The 26408-nt window shown below is 38.6% G+C and overlaps 1 protein-coding gene across 9 annotated transcripts in view; it reads right to left on the minus strand.

Moving 5' to 3' along the window:
• The window catches only part of clasp1a (cytoplasmic linker associated protein 1a), a 235470-nt gene that overhangs the window by 53940 nt on the left and 155122 nt on the right, over positions 1-26408 (minus strand). For 5 of the 9 annotated variants that reach the window (XM_069934911.1, XM_069934910.1, XM_069934909.1 and 2 more), the window contains 5 exons: positions 24362-24525; positions 21588-21666; positions 18355-18498; positions 3758-3853; positions 1224-1367 (listed from right to left, as the gene is read on the minus strand). In XM_069934911.1, coding sequence (XP_069791012.1) covers positions 1224-1367; positions 3758-3853; positions 18355-18498; positions 21588-21666; positions 24362-24525 — 627 coding nt within the window. The remainder of the gene's footprint in view (positions 1-1223; positions 1368-3757; positions 3854-18354; positions 18499-21587; positions 21667-24361; positions 24526-26408) is intronic. The other 4 variants (XM_069934915.1, XM_069934914.1, XM_069934913.1 and 1 more) reach the window with 1 other exon arrangement.

Raw genomic sequence — 26408 nt, forward strand, 5'->3', positions numbered from 1 at the left:
GTATTTGATCACATTTTCTTAATATGTGGAGGGGCATTTGACATAGGCTCTATGCTGGCTTTCAGAGCAATCACATTAAAATCATTGCCCCCACCCCACCCCAAGTTTACTTTGAATGTATTTTCTGTCAGATGTCATCAAGTCTTCTCCAATTCTCCAAGCATCCACCTACACTCAGGGTAGTTTTATAGTAATCTAATAATATACACATCTTTGGAATTGGGAAGAAACCTGAGAAGCAGGATCAACCCACATGGTCAGAGGAAGAATGCCCAAACTCCACACAAATTACAAAACTCCGAATTAAGTCTGGATTAGTTGAGATGCAAGGCAAGCAGCACCAACTGCTATGCTGTTAGTTACACTGCTGTTAATTATCACTTGAATGATCTAATCTTTATCTAATGTTAAATTCAATTGTCAAAATAAATCAAAGCATTCTTGCTTGTATAAAGGGACATTAATTAGTCAGTCCTTTGATGAACTGAAACATAAATGATATTTAAAATATTTTGAAACTTTTGCTTTAGTGCTATGCAAACTTGCTTAGATCTTTATCATTATTTGAAGAAATGTCCAAAAATTGGGCAGAAACTTCAGCCAAAGTCCTTGCAAGTTTCTTAACATCTGAATTCAATAGTCTTCAAAGGTTCCAAAACAAATTTCTTCCCTCCTCATCACCCTCACCCACCTTTTGCCTATTCTTATCAGGGGTTTATTTACAACAGCAGATGATAACAATGATGAAAACCTTCTAAGTAATTTATTATCAAAGAAAAGAATTGTTTTTATCTTGTGTTTACCATGAAATTTTCAAAACAGTTTACAAATAATTGGACTCATTGATATAATGAAGAAAATTTAAAGCATACTTTGCACACTGCACTGTGATAAAATTGTCAAATAATCTGTTTGAGTTATGAAAAACTAAAGCAATAGGACAACTTCACTGTTCCTCAAACAGTGTTTGGATCTTGTATACCCACTTAATACGACATAATCCCACTTTAAGTTTGCAACTAAATGACAATACCGTCTAGTATCCTTTAGTGGTGCATTAGAAGATTAATCCAGAATGTTATTATTACATCCAACTCCTACTGAACCAGAGCTTATGTATGGCAGACATTACAATAATGCTTTCTAAACCAATTCATAAAATGGGATTGCAATGTATACTTTCAAAAGTTTCTTGTAATATATTGTGTAATCTGAAGCTGTACCACACTAGTGTTGCTGGAGTTCTTCAAATGATTGTGCAGGAGTTTAGTGGCATCATCTTGGAAGGTTTTGGGCAAGGCACCAAGTAACATAGTGAACTCAGGAGTGTTCAGCTCAAAGAGAGAAATCAATACGACCTGCGCAGCCTGTAGAAAAAAATGAGACAAAATAATTAAAATCTTAAAATGGACTCTGTTATCTCAAGATCATGGATGAGAAGTCTCAAGAGTTCTTTTGGAAAGCACATTCACCCAATGGAAACAATGAAATGCCTTATCAGGATTTTCTACATTATTTGCAGGATAATGCTTTTTGGTGACAAGATTTAGTAGTGCATTCTAACACACATGCTTAACATTTAAAAAGTAGCATTATCATTAAGAATATTTAGAACTGCAGTGCAGAATTTAAACACAAGCATTACTACTGAGAAACAATAGGTACTCGGGTTATACCAAGATTGTTCCAAACTGTGGCCATTTTCAAAAATTGTAATCCCAGCAGAAAAACCACAATTAAAAAACTATAATGAGTCAATAACCTTTCAACATAAAACATCATTTACTATTTTATGCACAAATCATTCTTTTTCTCCCCATATTAAAAAAGGCCAATGCAGCAGAAAGAAAATTTTTAAAAATGATCATCATTCAGTCAGCTTCACAACAAGCATCATTTTTCAGTTGGCACCTGATGTATTTATTTCTGCTAAAGTACTTCAAGTATTACCTGACAAGGTGCACTGTACAACCTGGAATAATTCTGCAAAATATTTATAAATAAATTATCCAAATAAATTTGTGCTGGTTCTTTGAAAATTGTATCCAATCAGTCTTGTTCTTCTGCGCCTTCTTTGAATAAAAAATTTCCTTGCATGTGATTTATTTTGTGATGAATTTAAATCTGCATCATCTGATTATTGATGAGATGGGCATTGGAAACAATTCATCTTATTTTATCATAAAAACGTTCAGCATTTTTAATCACTTTCACAATTGCTCTAAACAGAACCCAAATCTTTGTAACTGAACATTTTCATCTATAGTTCATTCCAGGAAATCACCTGTCCTTTAATTCTATTTTTCTTATAGATCACTGTACTCCTTACTCCATTTGTGGATCCAAATATTCTACGTTAATTTATCAAATATATTAACTTTCTGAAATTGTCCATTACTTCAAAAATTCATGAACAAATACCCTAATTGTGGTCCCTGCATACCTAAGATTGTATCATTGAGTTTCTTTTGACTTTCATTTTTCAATTCAAAATGAATGACTTTATCCCTCTATTTCAGTAAATATTTACCACCGACTTTTGTATCTATTTAACTAATTTGACTTTCCTAAGGTTTGTTGCATGCCTGCATTTTCAATCATATGCAAATTTATGTATTTATACATACTACCATGGTATCATTGCATATGAAAAAGAGTAGTAGCTACAACACCAAACAGCACCTAAACTACACACCCCACCTTCAATTATCTAAAAATAAAAGCACCTGTTTGTATTCCCCGCTTTCAGCCAATCTGAAATTCAGGTCATCATTCCCCTCCAATTCTCAAGATCTTAATTTTGACAAAACCTATCTTTTGTATTTTAATCAAATCCTGAATGCACTTTCAATATAGGAATCATTAGTATGCTATTCATAAAGTGCATATGATAGGTTTCAATTTAAAAAAAAATTAAGTTTAGTCATACAGCAAGGTATAGGCCATTTCAGTCCCCAAGACTGTGCTGCCCAATGTACACCTAATTAACCTGCACCCCTGAAATGATTCAAACTGAGGAAACCAGAGCCCTCACGGAAAATCCACGCAGATATAGGGAGAATGTACAAACTCCTTACAGACAGCGTAGGATTCGAACCCAGGTCCCGATCACTGGCGATGACAAGGTGTTGCACTAACCGCTACACCAAACGTGCTGCCCCAACTGGAATAATAAACTAAATGTCTGCTGAAAATAACTGGAATTAAAAATTTTTTCAATATTGTTATTGATTCAAAGAGTGTGGATTCAAACAAGATGAGCACCGTTATAATATTTTGGTATATTTCACAAATTGTTAAGTTTTGTTATATTTTAGGCAACATATAAAATACACATGTTGATCTATTGAAAGTTTATCACTAAAAAGTCAAACTTGAATTTATTAAACAGAGCAAATAGCATTCTTCAAATTCAAAATAAATAAACACAAGAACTGTTAATGTACTTTCAAATCCATTAGTTAACAGGTGGGCATGCATTCCAACCCAGTAAGCAGCAGTTTTCATGTCAAGGCCAATGCAGCATGTAACTTATTAAAACTGCAAAAAGTCAAACCTTATTCCCAAACACCAACCATGTATAACTGGTTGTAGAAAAAAAAACTTTTGTTGGCAATATAGTAATGTGAATAAACATGGATGTTATATTGGAAAAGGGAGTGAGGCCAAGACCCTTGTACAGCCAAGTATTTTTTTTAAAAGCCAGAAGGTATGGGGAAAAGCAACTTGAAATTAGTAGTGCAACTTGTATTTCTACCTGTTTACACTTTTCTTCCAGGCCAATTTCACCAGGCCCAGAGGTGCTCGAACAGGACCTGGCCAACCCCTCATCACTCAACCAACTATGCACAGTCTGAGTTTGACAGGTGGGAAGGGTATTAGAAAATCTTTAGAATACAATCAACAGCAGTTGCATGTTTAAAAACAACTTATAGAAAGCCTAACAGCCATGGCAGAAAGTGATCAAGTTCACCAATTGGTTTTGTAACAGAAAGATCATGGCTATCCTTTTAATTAAAGTAATCTGCTACTTTTCAAATATTATTGGCTTTTCTCTCACTCATACATTTTAATCAAAGCTAAATATTTATCTATTTGTAAAACTATTTGCTGTAGTTGTTAGCAAAACCGAAAACAATGCTAACAATCACATTAAATATCAGTGTGAAATAATCCAATGAGATTAGAAAAATGAATTATAAAAATACTTGAGGAGCTCCTTGTTGCAACTCAACCTGGATCTGAGAATCTTGCATATTCAATTAAAAAAAAAAATTATGCGCGATGTAACAATAGCAATGCCAGCATTTATTGCCCATCTTTAATTGCCCCTGAGCCGAGAATGTAATTAAGAATGGGAATCGAGTCACCTATAGACTAGACCAGGTAAAGGTGGACTTCGAGATATTGAGTCTGATGGGTTTATACAACAATGTAACATATTCAACCCAGTTTGATACAAGTTCCTCCTAAATGCCAAGGTGGACTTTGAATTACAGATATTTACTGTAATCACTATCCCACTGTATGCTTTACTTGGTATTATGACTGATTCAACAACTATGCTTTCGTAATCATACAGGTACTTAATATACAATAGCAGAAATGTGTTCCAAGCATATAACTATTATACCAAAGCAAAACACTGGAAAAGCATTAAAGGTTTTTGAGAGACTGCAGATGCTAGAATCTGGAGCCAAAAAAACCAAAACAATCTGCCAGAAGAACTCAGTGAAAGAAAAATTATCAATGTTTCAGGTCAGAACCCTTCAACAAGATAAAGTGCAGAGGGGAGATGGCCAGTATAATGAGGACTAATGTACTAGATTCTCGGATTATGGTGGCTACTCCTAATAATGAGAGGGAATGGACAGGGGACAGAAAAATATTAACATTGTTTTTCAAAAATAGATTTTTGATGTTCAACTGAAACTTTCAAAATCAAAACATTGCAGTTAATGAAGAGACTAAAGTTGATGCAAATTATGTTTCCTTTTCAACTAATGTGAATAATGTCTGGCTACAGTCTTAATTTGCTTGGAAACAAGTTTAAATCAACCAGGGGATTTTTGACTTCCAAATGAAAAATTATTAGGCATAACCTCCATAATGTTTGGCACAAAGATTTTTTTTTTTAATCTGCCCCTGTACTCCACAATTTTAAATATGTAATCAAACAATTCACATCTAATTAAAGTGCACATTTCAGAGTTTATTCAAGGTCATTTGTATACATTTTGGTTTGACCATGTGGAAAAACAGCACTTTTTATGCTTAGTCCCCTCATTTCAGGGCACCATAATGTTTGGGGCATTTGGCTTCACAGTTGTTTGTGAATACTCAGGTATGTTAATTGCATCATTGGTGGAGATATAAGGGGGCTAGGCTTGCTTTGAAGCTTTTGATCACGTTTGAAGACTGTAGTTGCCATTTTTCAACATGAGAATGAGTTAGAATCTTAAACATTACAGCACAGAAACAGGCCTCTTTGCCCTTCTAATCTGTGCTCAACCATTTTTTTTGTTCAGTTCCACTGACTTGCACCTAGTCCATAGCCCTCCATACTTCTTCCATCCATATACCTGTCCAAATTCCTTTCACATGTTAAAATTGAGCCTGCATTCACCACTTCAGCTGGAAGCTTGTTCCACATCCCACTACTCTCTGTCTGAAAAAGTTCCTCCTCATATTTCCTCTGGTTTGTACCTCATCTACCCTCAGTGGAAAAAGCTCATCTACACTTACTCTTCTATCCCCCATATAATTATAAATACCTCTATCAAATCTCCCCTCATTTTTCTACATTCCAAGGAATAAAGTCCTAACCTGTTTAACCTTTCCTTGTAACTTGGTTCCTGAAGTCCAGGCAACATCCTAGTAAACCTTCTCTGCACTCTTTCGATCTTACTGATATATTTCCTGTAGTTAGGTGACCAAGACTGCACACAATACTCCAAACATGGCTTCACCAATGTCTTGTACAACTTTAACACAACATCCCAACTCCTATACTCAATACTTTGATTTCCAAAAGGCCAATATCCACCTGTAATGCCACTTTCAGGGAATCATGTATCTGTATTCCCAGATCCCTCTGTTCTACCACACTCCTCAGTGCCCTACCATTTATTGTGTATGTCCTTTCTTGGTTTGTCCTTCCAAATTGCAACACCTCACACTTATCTGCATTAAATTCCATTTGCCATTTTTTCCAGCCAGCCCAGATCCCTCTGCAAGCTTTGAAAACCTTCTTTGCTGTGCACAACACCTCTAATCTTAGTGGCATCTGCAAAGTTTCTGATCCTTTCTTTTTCAATATTTATATTAATTTTATCAAATAAATGTTCCATAAGTACATAAAGTATTAACAAAATCTCGTATCGCAATAGAAATAGTACTGAGATCTATGCTACATTAAAAGGAAAAATAAAAACACTACACTAATTTTCTAATTAAATTCCCTCCCTTTGGAGGCTATTGGCTAATATAAACAGTCCACTAGTCATAATAAAAAGGAAGGTAAATATTGGGTTCAAATAAAAACTAGTTAATCTTACAAATTTCAAAATAATTAAGAAAAGAACCCAATAAAGAAACAAAGTTAATTGGAACATCCAATTTTTTCCAAAATCAGACATGCCATCATGTCGGACAACCATTGACTAGGAAGGACAGCATTTTTCCATCTCATTAAAATGGCCCTTCTTGCATTAAGGGAGGTGTGGGCAAAGATGTGGGATGGTGAAGCAGTCAGAATTAAACCAGATGGCCTATTTATTCCAAAGAGGGCAATAAAAGCATTTGGAATCAAATTAATAATAAGAATTAAAGATAAGGTACGAAATACCCCTTCCCAAAAATTGGAAAGGGAAAAACATAACCAAAACATATTGAAGTATAGTTTCTTCAATTACACATTTATTACATTTAGAAGAGATATTAGAATAGAATTTAGACAATTGAACTTTGGAATATTGGGCCTGGTTTACTATCTTAAATTATAATAATGACTTTATAGTACAGAGAATGAATGCACTCATTTCAGAATAGAATTTCATCTAGTTTTGGAAAATGGCTGTTGAAAATCTTGTTCCCATAGTTTTTTAAAAAATTTTCTCCAGGGATCAATCCCTAGAATTTAAAAAGGGCAGATACTACTCCTTTATAATTAGGCTGAAAATTATGCCCTATATTAGGTTCTAGGGCAGGGGTGGCCAAACTTGCTTAACCTAAGAGCGCATATCATAAACTTCAGATGTTTGAGAGCCGCAGCAATCACTTGATCGCAAGCCACACCCACTAACACTATTGTTAGCCCCTTTCAGATCACCATAATACCCAAATGTAAAGCGATCCAAAATACTTGAATGCGGCTGTCGGAGGCCACCTGAAAGCGGAAAACACGTCCCCGAGGAGCACTTACTCAACCCATCTCAAGAAGGTATATTCTCCACTTCCAAGCACTCCCTCGAGCCACCTGAAAGCAGCAAGGCAAAACGGCTAGCAGCTTTCAAATGCCTAGCAGCGGGTAGGCGGTTGACAGTCAGCTGGCGACCTGCTGACAGTCATCCTCCTCACTGCCGACACCTACCCTTCCCATGAGCCGCACATTACATGTCAAAGACCCGCATGTGGCTCGCGAGCTGCGGTTTGGCCACCCCTATTCTAGGGCTTTGAGGAGCTTCAAAATTTAAAATAAAAAAAAACTAACCTGTAAATATTAAAAAAATGTTGAGGTATTTTAAATTTGGTGGATAATTGTTCAAAAGAAGCAAGATTTTGGTCAGAGAAAAATCTGAAAAAAGATTGGATATCTATATTTAACTGCTAAGATAATTGCTATCTTGAACCGAAGGTTAACAAAAAGGAATTGCTTAAAATAGGACTAATTAATAAAAATTTATGTACCCAAAATATTTCCGAAATTGAAACCAGATTCTCATTATATTCTGACAACAAAATTATCAGTCAATTTGGATGTCAAAAAAGGTAAAGGTACTCCAAGCATCGGAAGAAGAGAATACTTTAGTAGATTTAATTTCTAAATTAATCCAACTTAATGCACCTTAATTTTCCTTGTGATGAATCCAAAAAAATGTATCTAATATTAGCTGCCCAATAATAAAACCTAAAGGTTTTAGGTGATACCAAGACTCTGTTTTTTAAAAAAAATTATTCTGAAGGAAGACTTTCCTAAAAAGGTGGCATTTATTTTACCATATAAGATATGATAGAATCCAATGAATCAAAAAAGGATTTGGGAACAAAAATAGGTGCAGTGTGAAAAATATTTAAGAATTTACGAGGCATATTCATCTATGTTTCTATGTAATAATATCGACACATCCAATTAATGTCATTGGAAGAGGGGACCACTGTCATGGACTTCTTAACATGACTTATTATGGTAAAAAAAATTCTTTAAAAAATTATTGAACTTCTTAGTCATAGTAATACTTAGATAGTTGAAATGATTTTTAATTATTTTAAAAGGAATAGATGGATCTAAAGAGCAAGAAGAGCCCAAAACAAACAACTCACTCATCCTGAAAATTGCTCAAATTGATAAAGTGATAAAATTGATGGGATCAACCGATCAGGATTAGATATATACAACAAAAAGTCATCGCATAAAGCGACACCTTGTGAACATTTCCTGCTCTTGTGATTCCTGAGTTATCAGCCAATTGCCGTAAAGCCACTGCTAAAGATTCCAAAACAAAATTAAATAACAATGGGCTTGCTGATCCAATTTACCACATTATTAATCTGAACATGGACATGTATGATCTTTACTTAGACTTTGCGGGCTTTTACCGTGATGAAGAGTCTCTGAGATCCCAGAGTTGGTAGTGCACACAGGAATGACCAAAACTGCAAATCTCCGTTTCTCTCCGTGATTTTAGACCGCATACTAGCAGTCCGCAAACAAAAGAGGTGGGACATGTAACTCAACAGCGTTGGTGTCTGCATCTCATGTCACGTATAAAATACCATATTTGATAGCATGTTGGACCCACTTGTTTTTCCAAAAAAATTACTCAAAAATATTCCCCTGGTTTTATATGCCAGTTTGAAATCAGGGTGATAATGGTGACTAATAGTAATACTGTCGATCCCCGCACTGGTCATTGTTGCGTTGAGAAAGAGTTACCTCCGTGTGAGAGAGGTGTCTGGACACATGGGTTTGCTATCAAACATTACTTTTATTAAAACACAAGAAGAGCATGGGAATAAAGCACATATGTGCACAATATGAAAGAGCATGGGAAAATACACGGACAATTTAATAAAACATACACACACAATTTATAAAAGAGTGTAGGAAAATCTACTGCAAGTATTGATTGAAAGAAGTGGATTTCAAACTTTTTCCTTCCACTCACTTACCACCTTAAGTAATCCCTTACTAATCACCGCAACATATCGTTAGGGCTAATAGTGGGCTGTCAGTGGGGAAGCGGGGTGGTGGGTTTCAGACTGTTCGAAGAGGACAAACCCACAGTCCAGCTTGCTCACAATTTGGCAGACCTTGTGTCAAATCTAGGATTGGGGTTCAGGTTAAGGTTGTCAATATGCAGACAGCATGATCGTCATCCCTCTTGGATATACTGGCCTCCTCTTTCAGAGGTTCTGTGCTACTATAAACTGGCACTTTTGGTTGGCCCCTGCTTTCATTACCCTGTGCCTGTTTCTCACTCTTAGCAGGATCAACTGTGCATTTTGATATGGCCTGGGGTAAATTTATAGTCTGCATAGTGGGTAACATTATATTCACATCTTAGGGTTAGGTGTGGGATTTGGGATGGAATTAGGGCAATGGTCAGGGGTTCAGGTTAGGGTAAGGCATGGGGGTTCAGGTTAGGGTAAGGCATGGGGGTTCAGGTTAGGGTAAGGCATGGGGGTTCAGGTTAGGGTAAGGCATGGGGGTTCAGGTTAGGGTAAGGCATGGGGGTTCAGGTTAGGGTAAGGCATGGGGGTTCAGGTTAGGGTTCGCAGCCCACAGCAACAGTGAGCAGGCAGCAGACGACCAGGACAGAATGGGACAACGGGCTGCGGGAGAGAGCAGGCAGCTCTTTTAAAAAAAAAAAAATTCATCTATACTAAGAAAATTACAGTACACAATACACTTTAACCGGAGTTGGTTCTGGAATGGCTGCAGTGCAGTTTATTCTGCAGGTGTTCTGGGAAAATGACAAGACATCTAGGAGGAAAAAAGTCAAAACTGGAAATGGTACCACCGTTCAGTTCCAAACTTTTTATATAGCATGCGTTCTGAGAAAATTGAATAATTTCCCGGAATGCAGCGGCTGTGTAAAAAATATAATTGATAACAAAAATGGTCCCAGTACTAATCCCTGAGGCACACCACTAGTCACAAGCCTCCAGTCTGAGAAACAATCATCCACCACTACTCTCTGGCTTCTTCCGTCTAGCCATTGTTGAATCCAGTTAACTACTTCTCCATGAATACCTAGCATCTGAACATTCTTCACGAACCTCCCACATGGGACTTTGTGAAAAGCCTCAAGTCCATGCAGACAACATCAACAGCCTTTTCTTCATCAACTTTCCTGGTAACCTCCTTGAAAAAATCTTTTAGGTTAGTTAAATACTACCTACTATGCACAAAGCCACAGTGACCATCTCTAATTAGTCCATGGCCCTCCAAATAATTATACAGATGGTCTCCGATTTATGATGGTCCAACTGACGAATTTTCAAAGATACGATGCATCAAATCAATACTTTCAATTTCGAGTTCCAATGTGTCCCCGCGCTTGTGATATGTGGCACTCTATTGCCGTGCAATCTAGGCAATGACAGTATCCCGAGAGAGTAGCACATTGCATACTCTCTCACAATACTGACTTAACCACACTTGCAGTCTCTTTATTCAACATTAAACATTGTGTATTAAATATTTAACGATAAAAACTGGTAGGTGCAATATTCTTTATCGAACTTGAACTTTTTCAACTTAAGATGGCAGTGCGGGAAATACAACCCCATCGTAAGTTGGGCACTACCTGTATATCCAATCTCTTAGAACACCTCATAATAATTTACCTACTACTGAGGCTCACCAGATTACTTTCGGAGCCTTTTTTAAACAGTGGAACAAAGTGAACTATCCTCCAGTCCTCAGGCACCACACAACACTAAGGACGTTTGAAATATTTTGGTCAGTGCTGCAGTAAAGCAGTTTTGGGTGGATTGAGGGAACATTTTAGAGCAGGTTACAAATGTTGTATTTCCACAAAATCCAGATTTATTCCTATTGGGGAATATTCTAGGGAGGAGACCTAAATTAAAATGATCAATATATCAAATGGAATTTTTAAAATTGCACTAACGGTGGCAAGAAAATGTATTGCAACTACTTGGAAATCAGACTCATTTGGGTATGGAAAGATGGAATTCAGATTAGAGTTGTATTCCTTTATAGAAAATTACATATAATTTGAGAAAGAAATACAAATTTTAGTCTAAAAATGTGATAGCCTCCTTCCTTCCTTCCCCCCACCACCCCAACCCCCCGAGTCCTATATTGATCCTCTCCAAATTGTCTATATAGAAGTTTGCTTCATGTCCTATGTGTTTGAATGAGCATCTCAGATCAATCCTTAAAGATTTGTTTTTCATTTTATTTTAAATTGCTATATTACTGGACTTTTAAAAATGTATTTTTTTGGGGGGAGGGGAGGTAGTAGGGGGAGGGTTAGGGTAGGGGAGAGTTTATAAATATCATGTAGTGCAGTTTTGAAATTTATTATTGTTGTATTAATTCATTGTAAACTACATGTATGGAATTTTTTTAAAAATTGTCTGTGAACACTCTGGTTCATTGGTTGGTGCAGATTTTTGGTACCCTGCCAGGTATGCCATCAACGCCTGATGCTTTGCATGGTTTCACCCTCTTGAATAATATTCCTACATCACCCTTAGATACAGATATCACAGTCTCCTCAGCTTTTTCAGATTCTAATAAGCTTTATTTGGTCCTTCTTCCCAAAGTGAGCATAGAAGGTGTTCAGCTCATTGGGTAGTAAAGCATCACAGCCATCTATAGTGCCTTTGGAAGACTACTCAAAAGAGTCTGGAAAAACAACCAACTGAAAAACCTCACAAAGATTAGCGTATACAGAGCCGTCGTCATACCCACATTCCTGTTCGGTTCCGAATCATGGGTCCTCTACCGGCATCACCTACGGCTCCTAGAACGCTTCCACCAGCGTTGTCTTCGCTCCATCCTCAATATTCATTGGAGTGACTTCATCCCTAACATCGAAGTACTCGAGATGGCAGAGGCCGACAGCATCGAATCCACGATGCTGAAGATCCAACTGCGCTGGGCAGGTCACGTCTCCAGAATGGAGGTCCATCGCCTTCCCAAGATCGTGTTATATAGCGAGCTCTCCACTGGCCACTGTGACAGAGGTGCACCAAAGAAGAGGTACAAGGACTGCCTAAAGAAATCTCTTGGTGCCTGCCACATTGACCACCGCCAGTGGGCTGATATCGCCTCAAACCGTGCATCTTGGCGCCTCACAGTTCGGCGGGCAGCAACCTCCTTTGAAGAAGACCGCAGAGCCCACCTCACTGACAAAAGACAAAGGAGGAAAAACCCAACACCCAACCCCAACCAACCAATTTTCCCCTGCAACCGCGTCTGCCTGTCCCGCATCGGACTTGTCAGCCACAAACGAGCCTGCAGCTGACGTGGACATTACCCCTCCATAAATCTTCATCCGCGAAGCCAAGCCAAAGAAAAGAGAAGAGTAGGCTGTAATGGCCTGGACTCCCTGCCATAGCTGGCATGTATCTGTCTCTGTCTCTATGGCTTCCTCCAGAATTGCCACTTTGCTTTGGAGATGGCCTTCCAAAGGTTGCACCTGGACTTCTTGTAAAGATCTGGATCCCCCTGCCTTAAACGGCCTTGTTTTTGCCCTCAGCAGATTGCAGATTCTCTGATTCATTCTGGGCATCTAATTTTGGAACACCTAGTATTTGTGCGTGGGCACACTCTGGTCCATACAGGTCTCGAAGTCAGTGACACCTATTGCACATTCATTCAAGTCTATGAATGAGTTCTTGAATTATGTTCCAGTCTACCAATTCAAAACACTGCAGATGCTCATCCACCTCCCTCAACCACACCTTTCGCATCTTCAGCACTGGTGCTGTGGTCTTCATTCTCTACTTCTATGCTGGGGGTAGAAGTACAGCCAGGTGATCAGACTTGCTGAAGTGCAGTTGTAGTATGGCTTGGTATACATTTTTCATGGTGATGCAGAAGTGGTTGAGTGTGTTGGCTCCCCTGGTCTCGCATGTGACGTGTTGGTGGTAGTTTGTCAGAGACTTCTTCACCTTGGCCTGGTTGAAATCTCCCACAATGATCGGAAAGGCATCCGGATGTGCTGTCTCATGGCTGTTTATCACAGTGCTCTCGTGCCAGCCTGACATTAGCCTGGGGCAGAATGTACACTGCGACCAGGATGATGGTAGTGAACTCCCTCAGCAGGTAGAATGGGGGACCAGGTGGAGGGAGCTGGAGTGGGACATGACCGTCATGCCTGGGCATCACAATGAATGGATGATAACACCAATGCTGCCTCTCCTGGTTTTTCCAGACACCGGTGTTCAATCAGCGCGATGGAGGGTGCAGCCCTTGGGCTGCAATGCCGTGTCTGAAATGCCTGCATTTAGCCATGTTTCCATAAAGCACATTACCTAGCACTCCCTGATGTTGAAGTCTGGCTTGGAGTTCATCAAGTTTGTTCTTCAAGGACTGTACATTGGCCAGAAGGATTGTAGGGAGCAGAAGCTTCAAGTCCCAGCATCTCAGTTTGACCTGTAGCCTCTCTGTGTATCCATGTGGTCAGGTCTTCTTTACCTGGTTTGTGGGTCTGCTGCTGGCGTTGTTATTGTACTGCTAACGTTGTTTAAAACTCCCACTGAGTTGTTGTACTTACGTGAGCTGCTTAAAAGTCCTCCATCCCAACAGAGATTGCCGATTCTACTGAGTCAAAGCGATCTTAGGACCTCCATGCTGTTGGGTAAGTTTGATTTTATGTTTCTCGCTTTTTGTTTGATTTTTAGTAGTTCTGAACGGGAATATTTAATTATTCCTATCAGAGTTGCCGCTGTAAAGCACCATTTTGAGTACCTCCAAGACATCCAGACTTTTTACAGTATACGAGTACCAGTCAATTTGTGGAAAATTAAAATCTCCTGCTATCACAATATTATGTTTCCTGCAGCTGTCTGCTATCTCTCTACAGATTTGCTTCTCCAATTCTCGTTGACTATTGGGCAATCTATTATACAACCCAATGAGTGTAGTCATATTTTTCCCATTCCTCAGCTCTACCAGTAGATTAGCCCTCTGGTCTGTCCTGCCTGAGAAGAGCTGCGATATTTCCCCTGACAAGCAATGTCACACCTCCCTCTATACCATTCTATCTTGTCTAAAGCAATGGAAGCCCAGAACAATGAGCTGCCAGTCCTGCCCCTCCTTCAACCAAGTTTCACTAATGACCACAATGTTATAATTCCATGCGACAACCCAAACTCTTAAGCTCGTCTGCCTTTACTACAATAACCCTTGCATTGAAACAGATGCACCTGAGAACATTTCCACCACGTTCAACCCATTGATTTCTAATGGTGTATGCAATTTTAACATCATTTTTTCCTTCCTCCACTCCTCTATCTGCTCTGGCACTTTGGTTCCTCTCTTCCTGCAAATCTACTGGAGCAGCACCCACCCACAAGGATATTAGTCCTTTTCCAGTTCAGATGCATACCATCGCATCAAAACATAGTCTACCTTCACCGGAAGAGACCCCAATGACCCAGAAACCTGAAGCCCTTCTTCCTACACCATGCATTTCACCATGTGTTAAGCTGCATTATCCTATTATTTCTAACCTCACTAGCATGTGACATGGGTAGCAATCCAAAGATCAATACCCTGGAGGTCCTGTCCTTCAACCTAACGCCTAACTCCTTGAACTCTCTTTGCAGGACCTCCTCACCCTTCCTACCCACATCATTGGTTCTTATGTGGACCATGACATCTCGTTGCTCACCCTCCCTCCTGAGATTTCTGTGAACTCGATCTGAGATATCTCGAACCCTGGCACCAGGGAGGCAGCATCCTGGATACTCTATCTCCTCCACAGAATCTCTTCTCTGCTTGCTAACTATGGAATCCCCTATCACTACAGCTTGCCTCTTCTCCCTTCCCTTCTTAGCCATAGAACCAGACTCGCCAGAAACATGATCTCCATGGCTTGTCCCTGGTAGGTCATCCCCCATACAACAATATCCAAAATGGTATACTTGTTATTAGGGGGATAGCCACAGGGGTGCCCTACACTGCCTGCCTGTTTCCTTTCCCACTCCTGTCACCCATCAACCCCTCTCCTGTTTCCTAGGTGTGATAGTGTTCCTGTCTATCACCCCCTCTGCCTCCTGAATGATCCAGAGTTCATCCAACTCCAGCTCTAATTCCTTAACTTAGCTTGTCAGGACTTGCAGTTAGATGCACTTCTCACAGATGAAATCGTCAGGGATACCTCTGGCTTCCCTGATGACCCACATTTTGCAAGATGAGCATTCCCCTGCTTTGCCTGCCATTCTCACTGTCTATAATTAGATGAACATAACATATATCTAAAAAAAAACCCTGCCCTTTTCTGTGCCTACCTGCTGAATCATTTTTGTTCCTCAAGCAGGGTGGTCCTTTCTGACTTCAAGTCCAACTATTCTTTGCTTCTTATCTGTTCTCTCCGAAGCCTGTTGAGCCAAAGCCTTATCATTCTGACTCAGGTCACTCCAACGATGACTACACTCCCTTTGTCTTCAACTGCTGAACTCGATTGCCCAATCAACTGCTATCTGCTGAGTCTCCCTTTTTTCAACTCCTGTCTTCAACTGTTGTCTTCAACTGCAAGATGCAAACCACTAGGGAGCTTGCAATGTTCTGCAAAAAGATCTTGTGGACAGATGAGAATAAGATTAACCTGTATCAGAATGATGGCATGAGCAAAGTGTGGAGGTGTAAAGGGATTGCCCAAGATCCAAAGCATGCCATCTGTGCCATGGTTTCCAAACTACAGTGTAGCCTCTATTTCTGTTGATAAAGTCTTCTGTGGGCAGAAGTCAGCGACATATCCACACCTGCCTCCTGAAGAATGCTTCTGATCTGTCAGACATACGTTTTGGGATTTTTATTCATTACGAAGAGAATTCTTCTGTCATCGGCAGTGGAGTTCTTCCTTGTAATACCAGTCCCTTTGTAATTACTAAGCTCACTAGTACACTCTTTCTTCTTAATGATGTTCCAAAGGTTGATTTTGGTAATTCTAAGGTTTGAGTGATATCTCTTGCTGTTTAATTCTTGTTTTTCAGCCTCATAATGACAATTACAGACTCCAAAGGTGATTAGAAGCAAGCGTAGCTCTTTTATACCTGCACCAATGAAACAATTAAACATACCTGAGCCAAATGTCCCACATGTTATGTTGCCCTGAAATGAAGGGACTATGTATGAAAGTGCTGTAATTTCTACACGGTCAAACCAAAATATATATAAATAAGCCTGAATAAATGCTGGAATGTGCACTTAAATCACATGTGAATTGTTTGATAACAACTTTAAAACTGTGGAGCGCAGGGACAAATATAGGATGAAAAAAAGCATCTTTGTCTCACTGTCTTCACCAATTAAAAGTTCAAGGTTTTTCAATACTTCTATCCCACAATATTCAATTATAGAGTATTTTACAAACAAAATCAAATGGAAACTAATTATTACAGCAAACACAAACCATTAAAAATTGCACCATAAAATCATTAAACATTCAAACATGGGCTGCCATTTGATTTATTATGCCTGTGCCAGAAAAAAACCCACAATCCAACCTAACCCAAGTATTGTTTTAATTTATAATGAGGGTTTCTACCACTATCTTGCTTTCAAACATCAGGTTCCACACCCTATTTTGTTCATATGTTTTCTCTGCACAACCTACTCCAATGCTCAGCATACTAAAGAAAGGCAAGCCTCTCTAGGAATCATGTTCACATCTCGCCAAAATGAGATTACATATTGTTGGGAATCTGACCATTGAAAATTCAAGTGAGGAGAACTGAAATTCTTAAAATGTTGTAGTCATCATAATGATAAGGGAGAGGGAGAAGAAAAATACTGAAGATTTTAATGTTCACCAACATTTTTTGCATTTTGCTCTACAACTGTTTCCCATTAGGTTTAAAAAAAATCAAGAACTCCCAACTCAAATTTGCCTAATTAAATATTTCTTTACAATTAAGGATATTAACAGTGTCCAAGATGGAGCATTGGCTTGAAGAACAGCATTTATATTTTTTAATCATCTTGGACTGAGCTGGTGTTTAGTCAGTTAAATGTGGGAAAAGGCCAGATACACATATACTATCGGGCACAAAAGTATGGACACTGACAGATTCCAAATTTTGAAACAGTCATGGACTCGAGCACAATCCTACTGAAAATCACCTATGCCTCACTTGAGACCTTCCACCATCTGTAAGTCACATAAAGAAAGTAAGCAAACATGAGAAGCTGGATGAACTCATGGAAAGAAAATGTATACAAATAATTGCAGCCCTGGAAAGAAATGATCAGATAATGTTTAAGGTGGGACCCTTTTCAAGATACATCAGGAAACTGATGAAATGAAATGCTTTTCACAAAATGATTTCACCTTCTGTAACAATAAAGCAATTCAATGTCATCTATCACCTTGACAATTGTTTTTCAACAGACACCATCTGGAAAGTACACTATAGAATTGCCTCCCAAAATCCAATTTCAAACAGAGCAAAAATAACTGCATGGAAAAGCTAAGAACTTTCATTTTTCCAAAACAACTCATCGTTGCGATATGAACACATATTGCTTCCCTCTGGAGGTAGATCAAAATCCTGGAGTTATACTGTCAATTACATTGGCTATTTCAGATCAAAGCACTGGCTCACCACCACCTTTTCAAGGGCAATTAGCCATGAACAATAATTGCTGGCTTGTCAACAATGCTCATCTCAAATTAATAAAAAATATTTCTACCTGTCTTGCAATTTCTTTTGCGACTCAAGCAATAAATAGTACAGAATCAAAGCTGAGAGGGGAAATATCCAAAAATAAAAAGAAAATCTATTTCTAGTTAATGTTATGCGGTTGGAGTACAACCAGTGCACTAAAGCAACATGGTTGAATTACTCAAATTTTTGATTCACAGAAGGACCAGATTCAGCCATGCTATCTTAGCAAGCACAAAGATTCTAAACAGAATAAATTCCTACCTTTCTCAAATCAGAGCTCTTTGGTTCATTTGTCCATGTTATGATTCGGGACACAGCAAGACGGGTCTCACTGGAATTAACAAAATCTGCTGGGTCCATTTGCCTAGCCAACCTCTCAATGTACTTCAAGATAGCAACTTTAACCTGCAATAAAAATAAACATACTTGAGCAGAGTGAAAAAGGATAATCCAATACTGTTTGTGTGAATAACTGAAAACAAATACTTGGGGAATAGTAGAGAAGTGCTTCATATATAAATGCGCAGTTATTGGCTTGAGAGGTTTTGGCAAAGGACTGAGCAGAAGGACAAGTAAGGTTTTTCTTGTTTTGGCTTTTCAGTCTTCATGTAATTGAGATATCAAGTCAGGGCAGAGGTGTGTTTCTCCTGCAAGATGCAATATCAGAGACTTCCAGTGTCCCTGTTTCTACAGTTATGGTATGTGCAACCATATCGAGAAATTGGAGCTAGAGTTGGATGAACTCTTGATCATCCATGAGACTAAGAGGGTCACAGACTGCAGTTACAGTGATGTGATCATATCCAGGGTAAAGGCAGCAAAGAGTTGGTGATTTTTAGGAAAAATAGCAGTCAGGTAGTGCAGTGTTCCTATTATTAACATTACCTTCATCTATCCAAGGGCAGCAGCAGCAGCCAGGTCAGTGGCACCATGCCAGAAGGCAAGGGCAAAGTTAGGTGTAGAGCAAATAGTTACAGGAGTCTCCATAGTTCGGAGCACAGCTGGGGATTTCTGTGGATGGAAGTGAGACTCCAGGGTGGTGTTTGGCTCCCTGGTACCAGGGACAAGAGTGTCTCTGAGCAAATATAGGACATTACAAGGGGGAGGGTAAGCAGCCAAAGGTCATACTCCACTCTAGGATCAATGGCATTTGCAGAAAAGGAGATATATTTCTGAAGAACGATTTGAAGGAGTGAGATAGCAAGCAGCATGACTCCCAGGTTTGTAATCTCAGAATTTCTTCCTGTGCCTTGTGCTAATGGGACAAAAAAATAAGTTTAATACATGGCTGAACACCTGATGACAGAGGAGCAGCTACAGATACTGCCACAAACTCTTTTCCAGGGCAGGTCTGTAATGGAGGATTTAGACCAGCTTATGCAAGAAGGGATGCAGTTGCATCAGAAGACATAATCTCAATTCCACCATAAGGCCCAGGATGCATATGAATTAGAAGACACATCTAAATTCTACCATGGGGCCCAGAGATGCATATGAATCAGTAGACATAATCTAATTTACACCATGAGGCCCAGAGATGCAGTTGCCTTTTGTTGGTCGCAGACTGTCAGGAGACCTTGATGATAATTAAATCATTTATTCAAAGAGATAAGCTATGAGTAAACAATTTTTTGGGTAATATAAGCCATGGTCCCACTGCTGAAGTGGAGACTCTCTGAGGAGTGGAAACATCTCTTAGCAAGAAGAAGAACTTCCTAGAGTCCAGCTAACGTCCCGGTCGGGGGAGGTGGAGAAGATGCTACCGGCGCCCCGACAACCTACTGCAAGTGTGCGGTCATTGCCTCGCTTCGGCAGTTGGGACCACTCCAGGCGTTGATAAGTATAATTGGGAAGAGCTTGCACATTGTAGTTTGAAATCAGCATTTTGAATTTGTAATAAACATTTGTATAAATTGAACTGCTCTCGGTGTGGGTATCTATTTTCTTTCGCTAGCTCGAATACTGTGACCAATCTAAAACGAACAAGGTGAGAGGTACAAGTTTACCCAGGACAAGGTCAGACTTGTACGAGAGGATGGGTTACACCTCAACTGGAGGAGAACCAAAATTCTCGCATGGAGATTTGCTCACATGACATTTGAAGGTTTAAATTAGAGTGGGAAAGAGCCAAGAGAAGGAATCATATAAAAATTCTTCTCTAATGAATAAGAATCACTGACATACAATTTATTCATCAGAAATTTCTCGTTAGTAGTCTGTGTATCACTGGAATTCTCTGCGCTCTTGGGTGGTGGACACCTGATCATTTAAGGCGGAGATGTATAAATATTTGAAAAAAAAAAGAAGAATTGAAGTAAACGAGTTGCGGCAAGCAAAGATCAGCTATGAGCATACAGTCATGGAGTCACAAAGTGGAAAAGGCCATTTAGCCCCACTCGTCCATGCTGACCAAGTTAGATTTTTGGGCTCTTCCCATTTGCTGCATTTCCTTCTAAACCTGTTCTGTTCATGCATCTTTTGAACATCCTAACTATACCAATTCTTTGTCTTCCTGAGCCAGCTTTTTCCAGGTATGAACTACTCTCAGGGATGTGCAAAAGTTACCCCTCAAATCCTCGAGTTCGAGAATCATCTACCCGGGGCAAGAGACTGAACATTCAGTTTATCAATGTCCCACACGATTTTATAAACTTCTAGAAGGTACACCCTCAGCCCCCCACGCTCCAGGGAACGAAGACCTAGCCAATCCAGCCTCTCCCCATCTCAAGCCCTCTAGTTCCAGCAATATCTGTTGACTCTCTTCTGTACCCTTTCCAACTTATCGATATCACAGTGTAGCGATTAGTGCAATGCTCTTACAGTGCCAGCGATCGGGACCAGGGTTCAAATCCCACGCTGTCTGTACGGAGTTGGTACATTCTCCCCATGTCTGCGTGGGGGGGGTGGTGATCTGACTTCCTTCCACTGTTTGAAACGTACCAGGGATTGTAGGTTAATTGGGTGGCATTGACTCCTAGGCCAATTTGGCCTGTTACTGTGCTGTATGTCGAAACTTAAATCTAAATTTTAAAAATGTAATCTTTACTGAATGGCAAGATGGACTTGAGAGGCCAGGTGGCTGACACTGCTCCTTTTTGTTGGCGTTCTTGTGCATTCTAGTTAATCTAGAAATATAATCTTAACATTTTTTTTTAAGAACTTATACTACTTGTCCAAACTCTCAGTATGGAATCTTTGGCAGAAATAACTGGTCTCATGGGAATAATCAGTAGGAAAATAATCACCAAACCAATAATTGGGATGACAGGTGCAAACTCTGAACTGGCTTAAAAGAGACACTTTTCCAAATTCCTTCTTTTGAATGGATACTTTTTTATCTGTTCAATCGAACACTAGTCAAGAACCTGGTTGTAACTAAAGCTAAAAACATCAATTCTAAGAATTGATGGGAATTTGGGAATTCTAAGAATTCCCAAAAAAATCTCGCAATTGAATTCCGCGCAGGTGTTTCGAAGTACCAAGTATGTACAAACCTTGAGGTTAGGCGTTTGTGTTTGATCCACAATAAACCGCATGAGAATATTGAACTGTTGATCAAATGGGAAGGACTCCCTATAAGTAAGATTATAAAAAAAGTGTTAGTGTATTTTTCTGAATGAATTAAAATGATTACTGTTCCAACCTTTGCTACTAGTGGTCATGTTCAAATATTCTTGAAATTAATAAGTTTCAAAACTTATTACCCTGCTCTACACCAATGACTGTGTGGCTTGGTACGACAATACCTTGGTAGTGGGTTGTATAAAAAGGGGTGATGAGTCAGCATACAGAAGGGAGATTGAAAACTTGGCCAAATAGTGCAGCAACAATAACCTTGCACTTAATGTCACCAAAACCAAGAGCTGATTGTCGACTTCAGGAAAGGAAAACGAGATGTGTACAATCCAGTGACCACTGGCAAAGAATCAGAGGTGGAGATAGTGAGCATATGCAAGTTCTTGAAAGTCACCATTTCAGAGGATCTTTCCTGGACCCAACACACTAAAAGCATTGTGAAGAAAGCACATCAGCAACTCTACTTCTTCAGGAATTTGTGAAGGTGTGGTATGACATTGGAAACAGTGGCAAATTTCTACAGTTGTGTGACGAAAAGTGTGCTGACCTGCTGCATTATGGTCTGGTATGGGGCCATCAATACCCCAGAGCACAAAGCCCTGCAAAAGGCATTGGACACAATGCAGGACATCTCAGGCAAACCCATTCCCACCATTGAGAACATCTACAGGGAATGGTGCTGTCGAAGAGCAGCAGCAATAATCAAAGATCCATACCACCCAGCTGCTAGCATCAGGAAAGAGGTACAGGTGTCACAAGTTTCAGGAATAGCTGCTACCCCTCCACCATCACACTCTTCAACAACAAACTCAATCAGGGACCCATTTAAGGATCAACTTTTGTACTTGATGGTTTATTTTTTCCCTCTCTTGTATTGCAGAGTCAATTGTTTACATTTCTTTATAGGTGTACACTGTGTACATTTTTTTTTGGCATGACCAAAAAGTGGTAACTCTTACTTGCCCACAAGAAAGAAGAATCTCAGGCTTGTATGTATTGCCATGGTGTACTCTGACAATAAATCTGAATCTGGCTTGTATTCTCATACTTTTTGTACTCAAAATTACTACAATCCAATACAGATCTTTGCATCGTTCTTTCCTTTTAATCTCAACATTCAATTTTTTTCCTGGCTTTTAATGTACTATCAACTATTCCATAACATTTTTTCATCCCTTGATGAAGGGTTCAAGTCTGAAAAGATGGTTATGTATTGTTATATTTACTATATAAAGTACACTGTTTGACCATCTTAGTTTATCCAGCATTGTGTTTTTATTCCATAACGTTTTCCAGTCGCAATTCAGGATTTTGATATGCAACTGTTCATTCTCTTTGTCAAGAGATGGTAGCCAACTTTCCAGCATTTTGTTTTCATTTCGGACTTGGAGCATCCATAGTTTTTCATAATTTTAGTCAAAGCAGAAAACTATCCTTCCAAAGTACTTTGAAAGCAATAAAGTATGTATGGAAGTGCAGTGACCACATCATGGAGTGCAGATTTGCTCTAAGTGCAGAATTCACCCAAGGCTACTGTGTGGATGCATCATATAATTTGGAAAGTAACAATATTATTGATGGGAGAATTGAACACAAGAATACTAAGAATAAGCTATAGTTATATCAGGCAATGCTGAGACCGCATGTGAAGTACTATGCACATCTTTTGTGCTCTTTCAGGAAGAATGCTAATGTATTGGAAGCAGCTCAACAAGGATTATCAGAAAAGCAAATGTCTTAAGAGGAAAAATTGGACAGATGATATACTTGCTGGAATTTAGCAAAGTGACAGAGAGAGGACAGAAACATGAACTTGAGGGTTTTTTGACAGGATTACCATATGAGTCAGGAAGTCAAAATAAGAACTTGCCTATTTAAAACAGATTATGATTTTTTTTCTCCTCAGAGTTGCAAGTTTTGGAAGGAAAATACAGTGGAAGCAGCATTTTTGGTTTTGAGAAGTTGACAGACTTAGGAAGGGAGCAAAACCTTGTGTCAAGCCTTTGACATTACAATCGGATCTGCTGTGATGAACCAAGTTTAAAATTTCCTGACTGCCACAGCAAGATTTGAGTTCAGTGTAGTGGATCATGACTCTCTGGATTAGTTCATCAATTTAGTCATTATGCTGCTACCTTGTCCTAAGCACACTACATCCATTAATATTAAATGCAGATCAATGCTGGCCATTTATTTCAAACAATCAGTTTTTATGTAAACTAGCTCGTTCTGATGAAAGACCTTTAACTTTCACTATGTTTCCCATGCACAGGTGCTGTCTGATCTGCCAAGAATTTGAGGATCTGTTTCCATTTCAGATTTTATGTCGAGTTACTGGCAATTTTTGTAATGTGAGCAGAAATGCCATCTTGTAACCTGGATTACATCAAACAACATAACATTACACCTGCTGGAACTCAGGATGATTTGTTTTTCTGAATCTGAAAATTGACTAGACACTTGGTTGTCTGCCATTTGATAAGCTCTGCAAACACTGAGAAATTACCCTAGATCACTGCTTAAAAATCAGATATTTTCTAAAAAAAATCCATTAAAATTCACAAATAACTGGAAATCAGCAAACAAATTAGATCATTAAAGAAAGCAACAAATAAAAGAAAAGCATGATTAAAAAATACACGTTCAATACACTATAGTAAGGTAACAAAGTAGTGAAATTGCCTGATCTGACCTGGTGACATCTAGTGCCTTCTGAATTTTTGCTTGCACTGAACCGAGTAAATCAGCACCCATCTTCTTTAAAAGCTGAGTCAGGAGTACAAACAGCCAATCCTGCAAATCTTCTTTATGGATTATGATGAAGTCTACTAGAGTCTCCAAAAACATACTGAATACCTAAAATTAAATAAAGAAATTATCTTCATTGCTGAAACAAGACAAGAATAGCACCTTGCACACTGAAGAAAACAGTCTTAGGGCATAATCTGCAGAAACACTTAGGCAAGTTTTATTCTTATTTTTGTCATGAAAAGCTAATTTTGGTATTGAAATAGAGCAGGAATAACCTAAATTTAAATCAAATGTACCTGACTTGGTGAATGATACAAAATCAAAATCTCTCATTCAACGCATACACTTTTTTCCCCACAAATTGTTAGAAATATGGAATAATTTTCACACAGAGATCATTTTGCCTATTAAGTCCATACTGGGTAAAAATCATTAGATCCATTCCCCAGCTCTCCCAACAAAATCTTGTCAATTATTTTCCACAAATACTTATCCAGAATACACCTGGGATTATCTGATCTCAGAAGCTAAGCAGGCACAGGATTAATCAGTACTTTGAGGGGAGACTGCCTAAGAACACTAGGTGCTGTAGGTTTCTGTGAGGGGTGCTAGACAAAGTGGCAAATCTGTCTGCCTTATGGTAGACAAAAGTTAAAGAATTTCATGGATGTTACATTCTAAATGTAGTATAATGAGATTTAATATAATGGAATCTTTACCCAATCACTGTTGATATGCAGAAATGATTCTGCACAGGGAGATCTAAATCATAATCACTCTTGTATCTTTTTGCCATTCCCGACATGTCGTCTCATTTTTGAGGCATTTGGTTTTGGAAATAGCTTCCTCTTACTTTAGCTAATAATCTTTTGGATTTCTGTAAAGTCTTTTCTCAACATTCTTTGTTATCTACATTCTAGTCTATTTTGCATTCACACTGCCATTTTTGCTTGTATTTCATAGACCTCAATTTTGATATCCAGGCCTTTGAGAATACATACAGATGTCAAATACTGCATTTGATTTATCAATCAGGTTCATCAAATAGGATTTGCCGGTTTCAAATAAATACAGAAAATGTTAGTTAGGCTGCTTCCATGGAAAGAGAGAAGTTCTGATAAGAAATTTTCAACCTGAAATGTTAACTGTGTTTCTCCTCTGAAAGAAGTAGCCTGACTTCCTCAGTGTTTGAAGCATTTTCTATTAGTATTCCAATGTTCTCGCTTTACAGTTTATATTTTTTATTTCACACTCTATCAATTAAACCATCTCAGCTAAGTGAAAAATTACTGTACTTTTGTGGAAATATCAGCTGAAAGTTCAAAAACTATCAAAATCAGACTTCACATTGAAACTGATACATCACTAACTATAACTAGAGCACAATTTAAATGGAAAAGAACTGTAACACCTACGAAATGTTATCATATTTTCAGGTAACAAGCACTTCTGGGTTGATGGAAACATATCTGCAAAGTTCATTAGTTAAGAAATAAATGTAGGAAATAATCAACAAATGAATCTTTCCTAAAAATTTGAAAGTAACAAAATCTCAGTTTACTTTTAAAGGAGTTGTTACATTTGTTAGCTTGGAGTGAACAGTAAAAACAACACTTACTCTCTGTTGTGAGTTCCAACAAAGGACAGGACATGCAAGAAAACAAACCATTGATTAATGCAGTGGACTTCAAAGCCAGTGCTCTGCAATGGTTACTGACATACATCATTTTGTAATTTTGAAAAAAAGCTTTTTTTAAAGATGAAGCTGGGTAAAATCCAAGCAACTTCTTACATTTATCAGGTGCCTCAGGCTAAAATACATACTGTAGCACATCACAATTTAGCATTTAAAGTCCTGAAATGTTTCAAAAAAACCTTTGCATCTGGATTTTTATTTAATTCTTTTCAATAAATACGATGCAAAAGCTTTCATAGTCTTTGACTTCAATTTTAATGAAATTTATTCAGAAAATTTAGGATTAAAAGAA

This window comes from Narcine bancroftii, chromosome 4, assembly GCF_036971445.1.
Source record: "Narcine bancroftii isolate sNarBan1 chromosome 4, sNarBan1.hap1, whole genome shotgun sequence".
In the NCBI taxonomy this organism is placed as follows: domain Eukaryota; kingdom Metazoa; phylum Chordata; class Chondrichthyes; order Torpediniformes; family Narcinidae; genus Narcine; species Narcine bancroftii.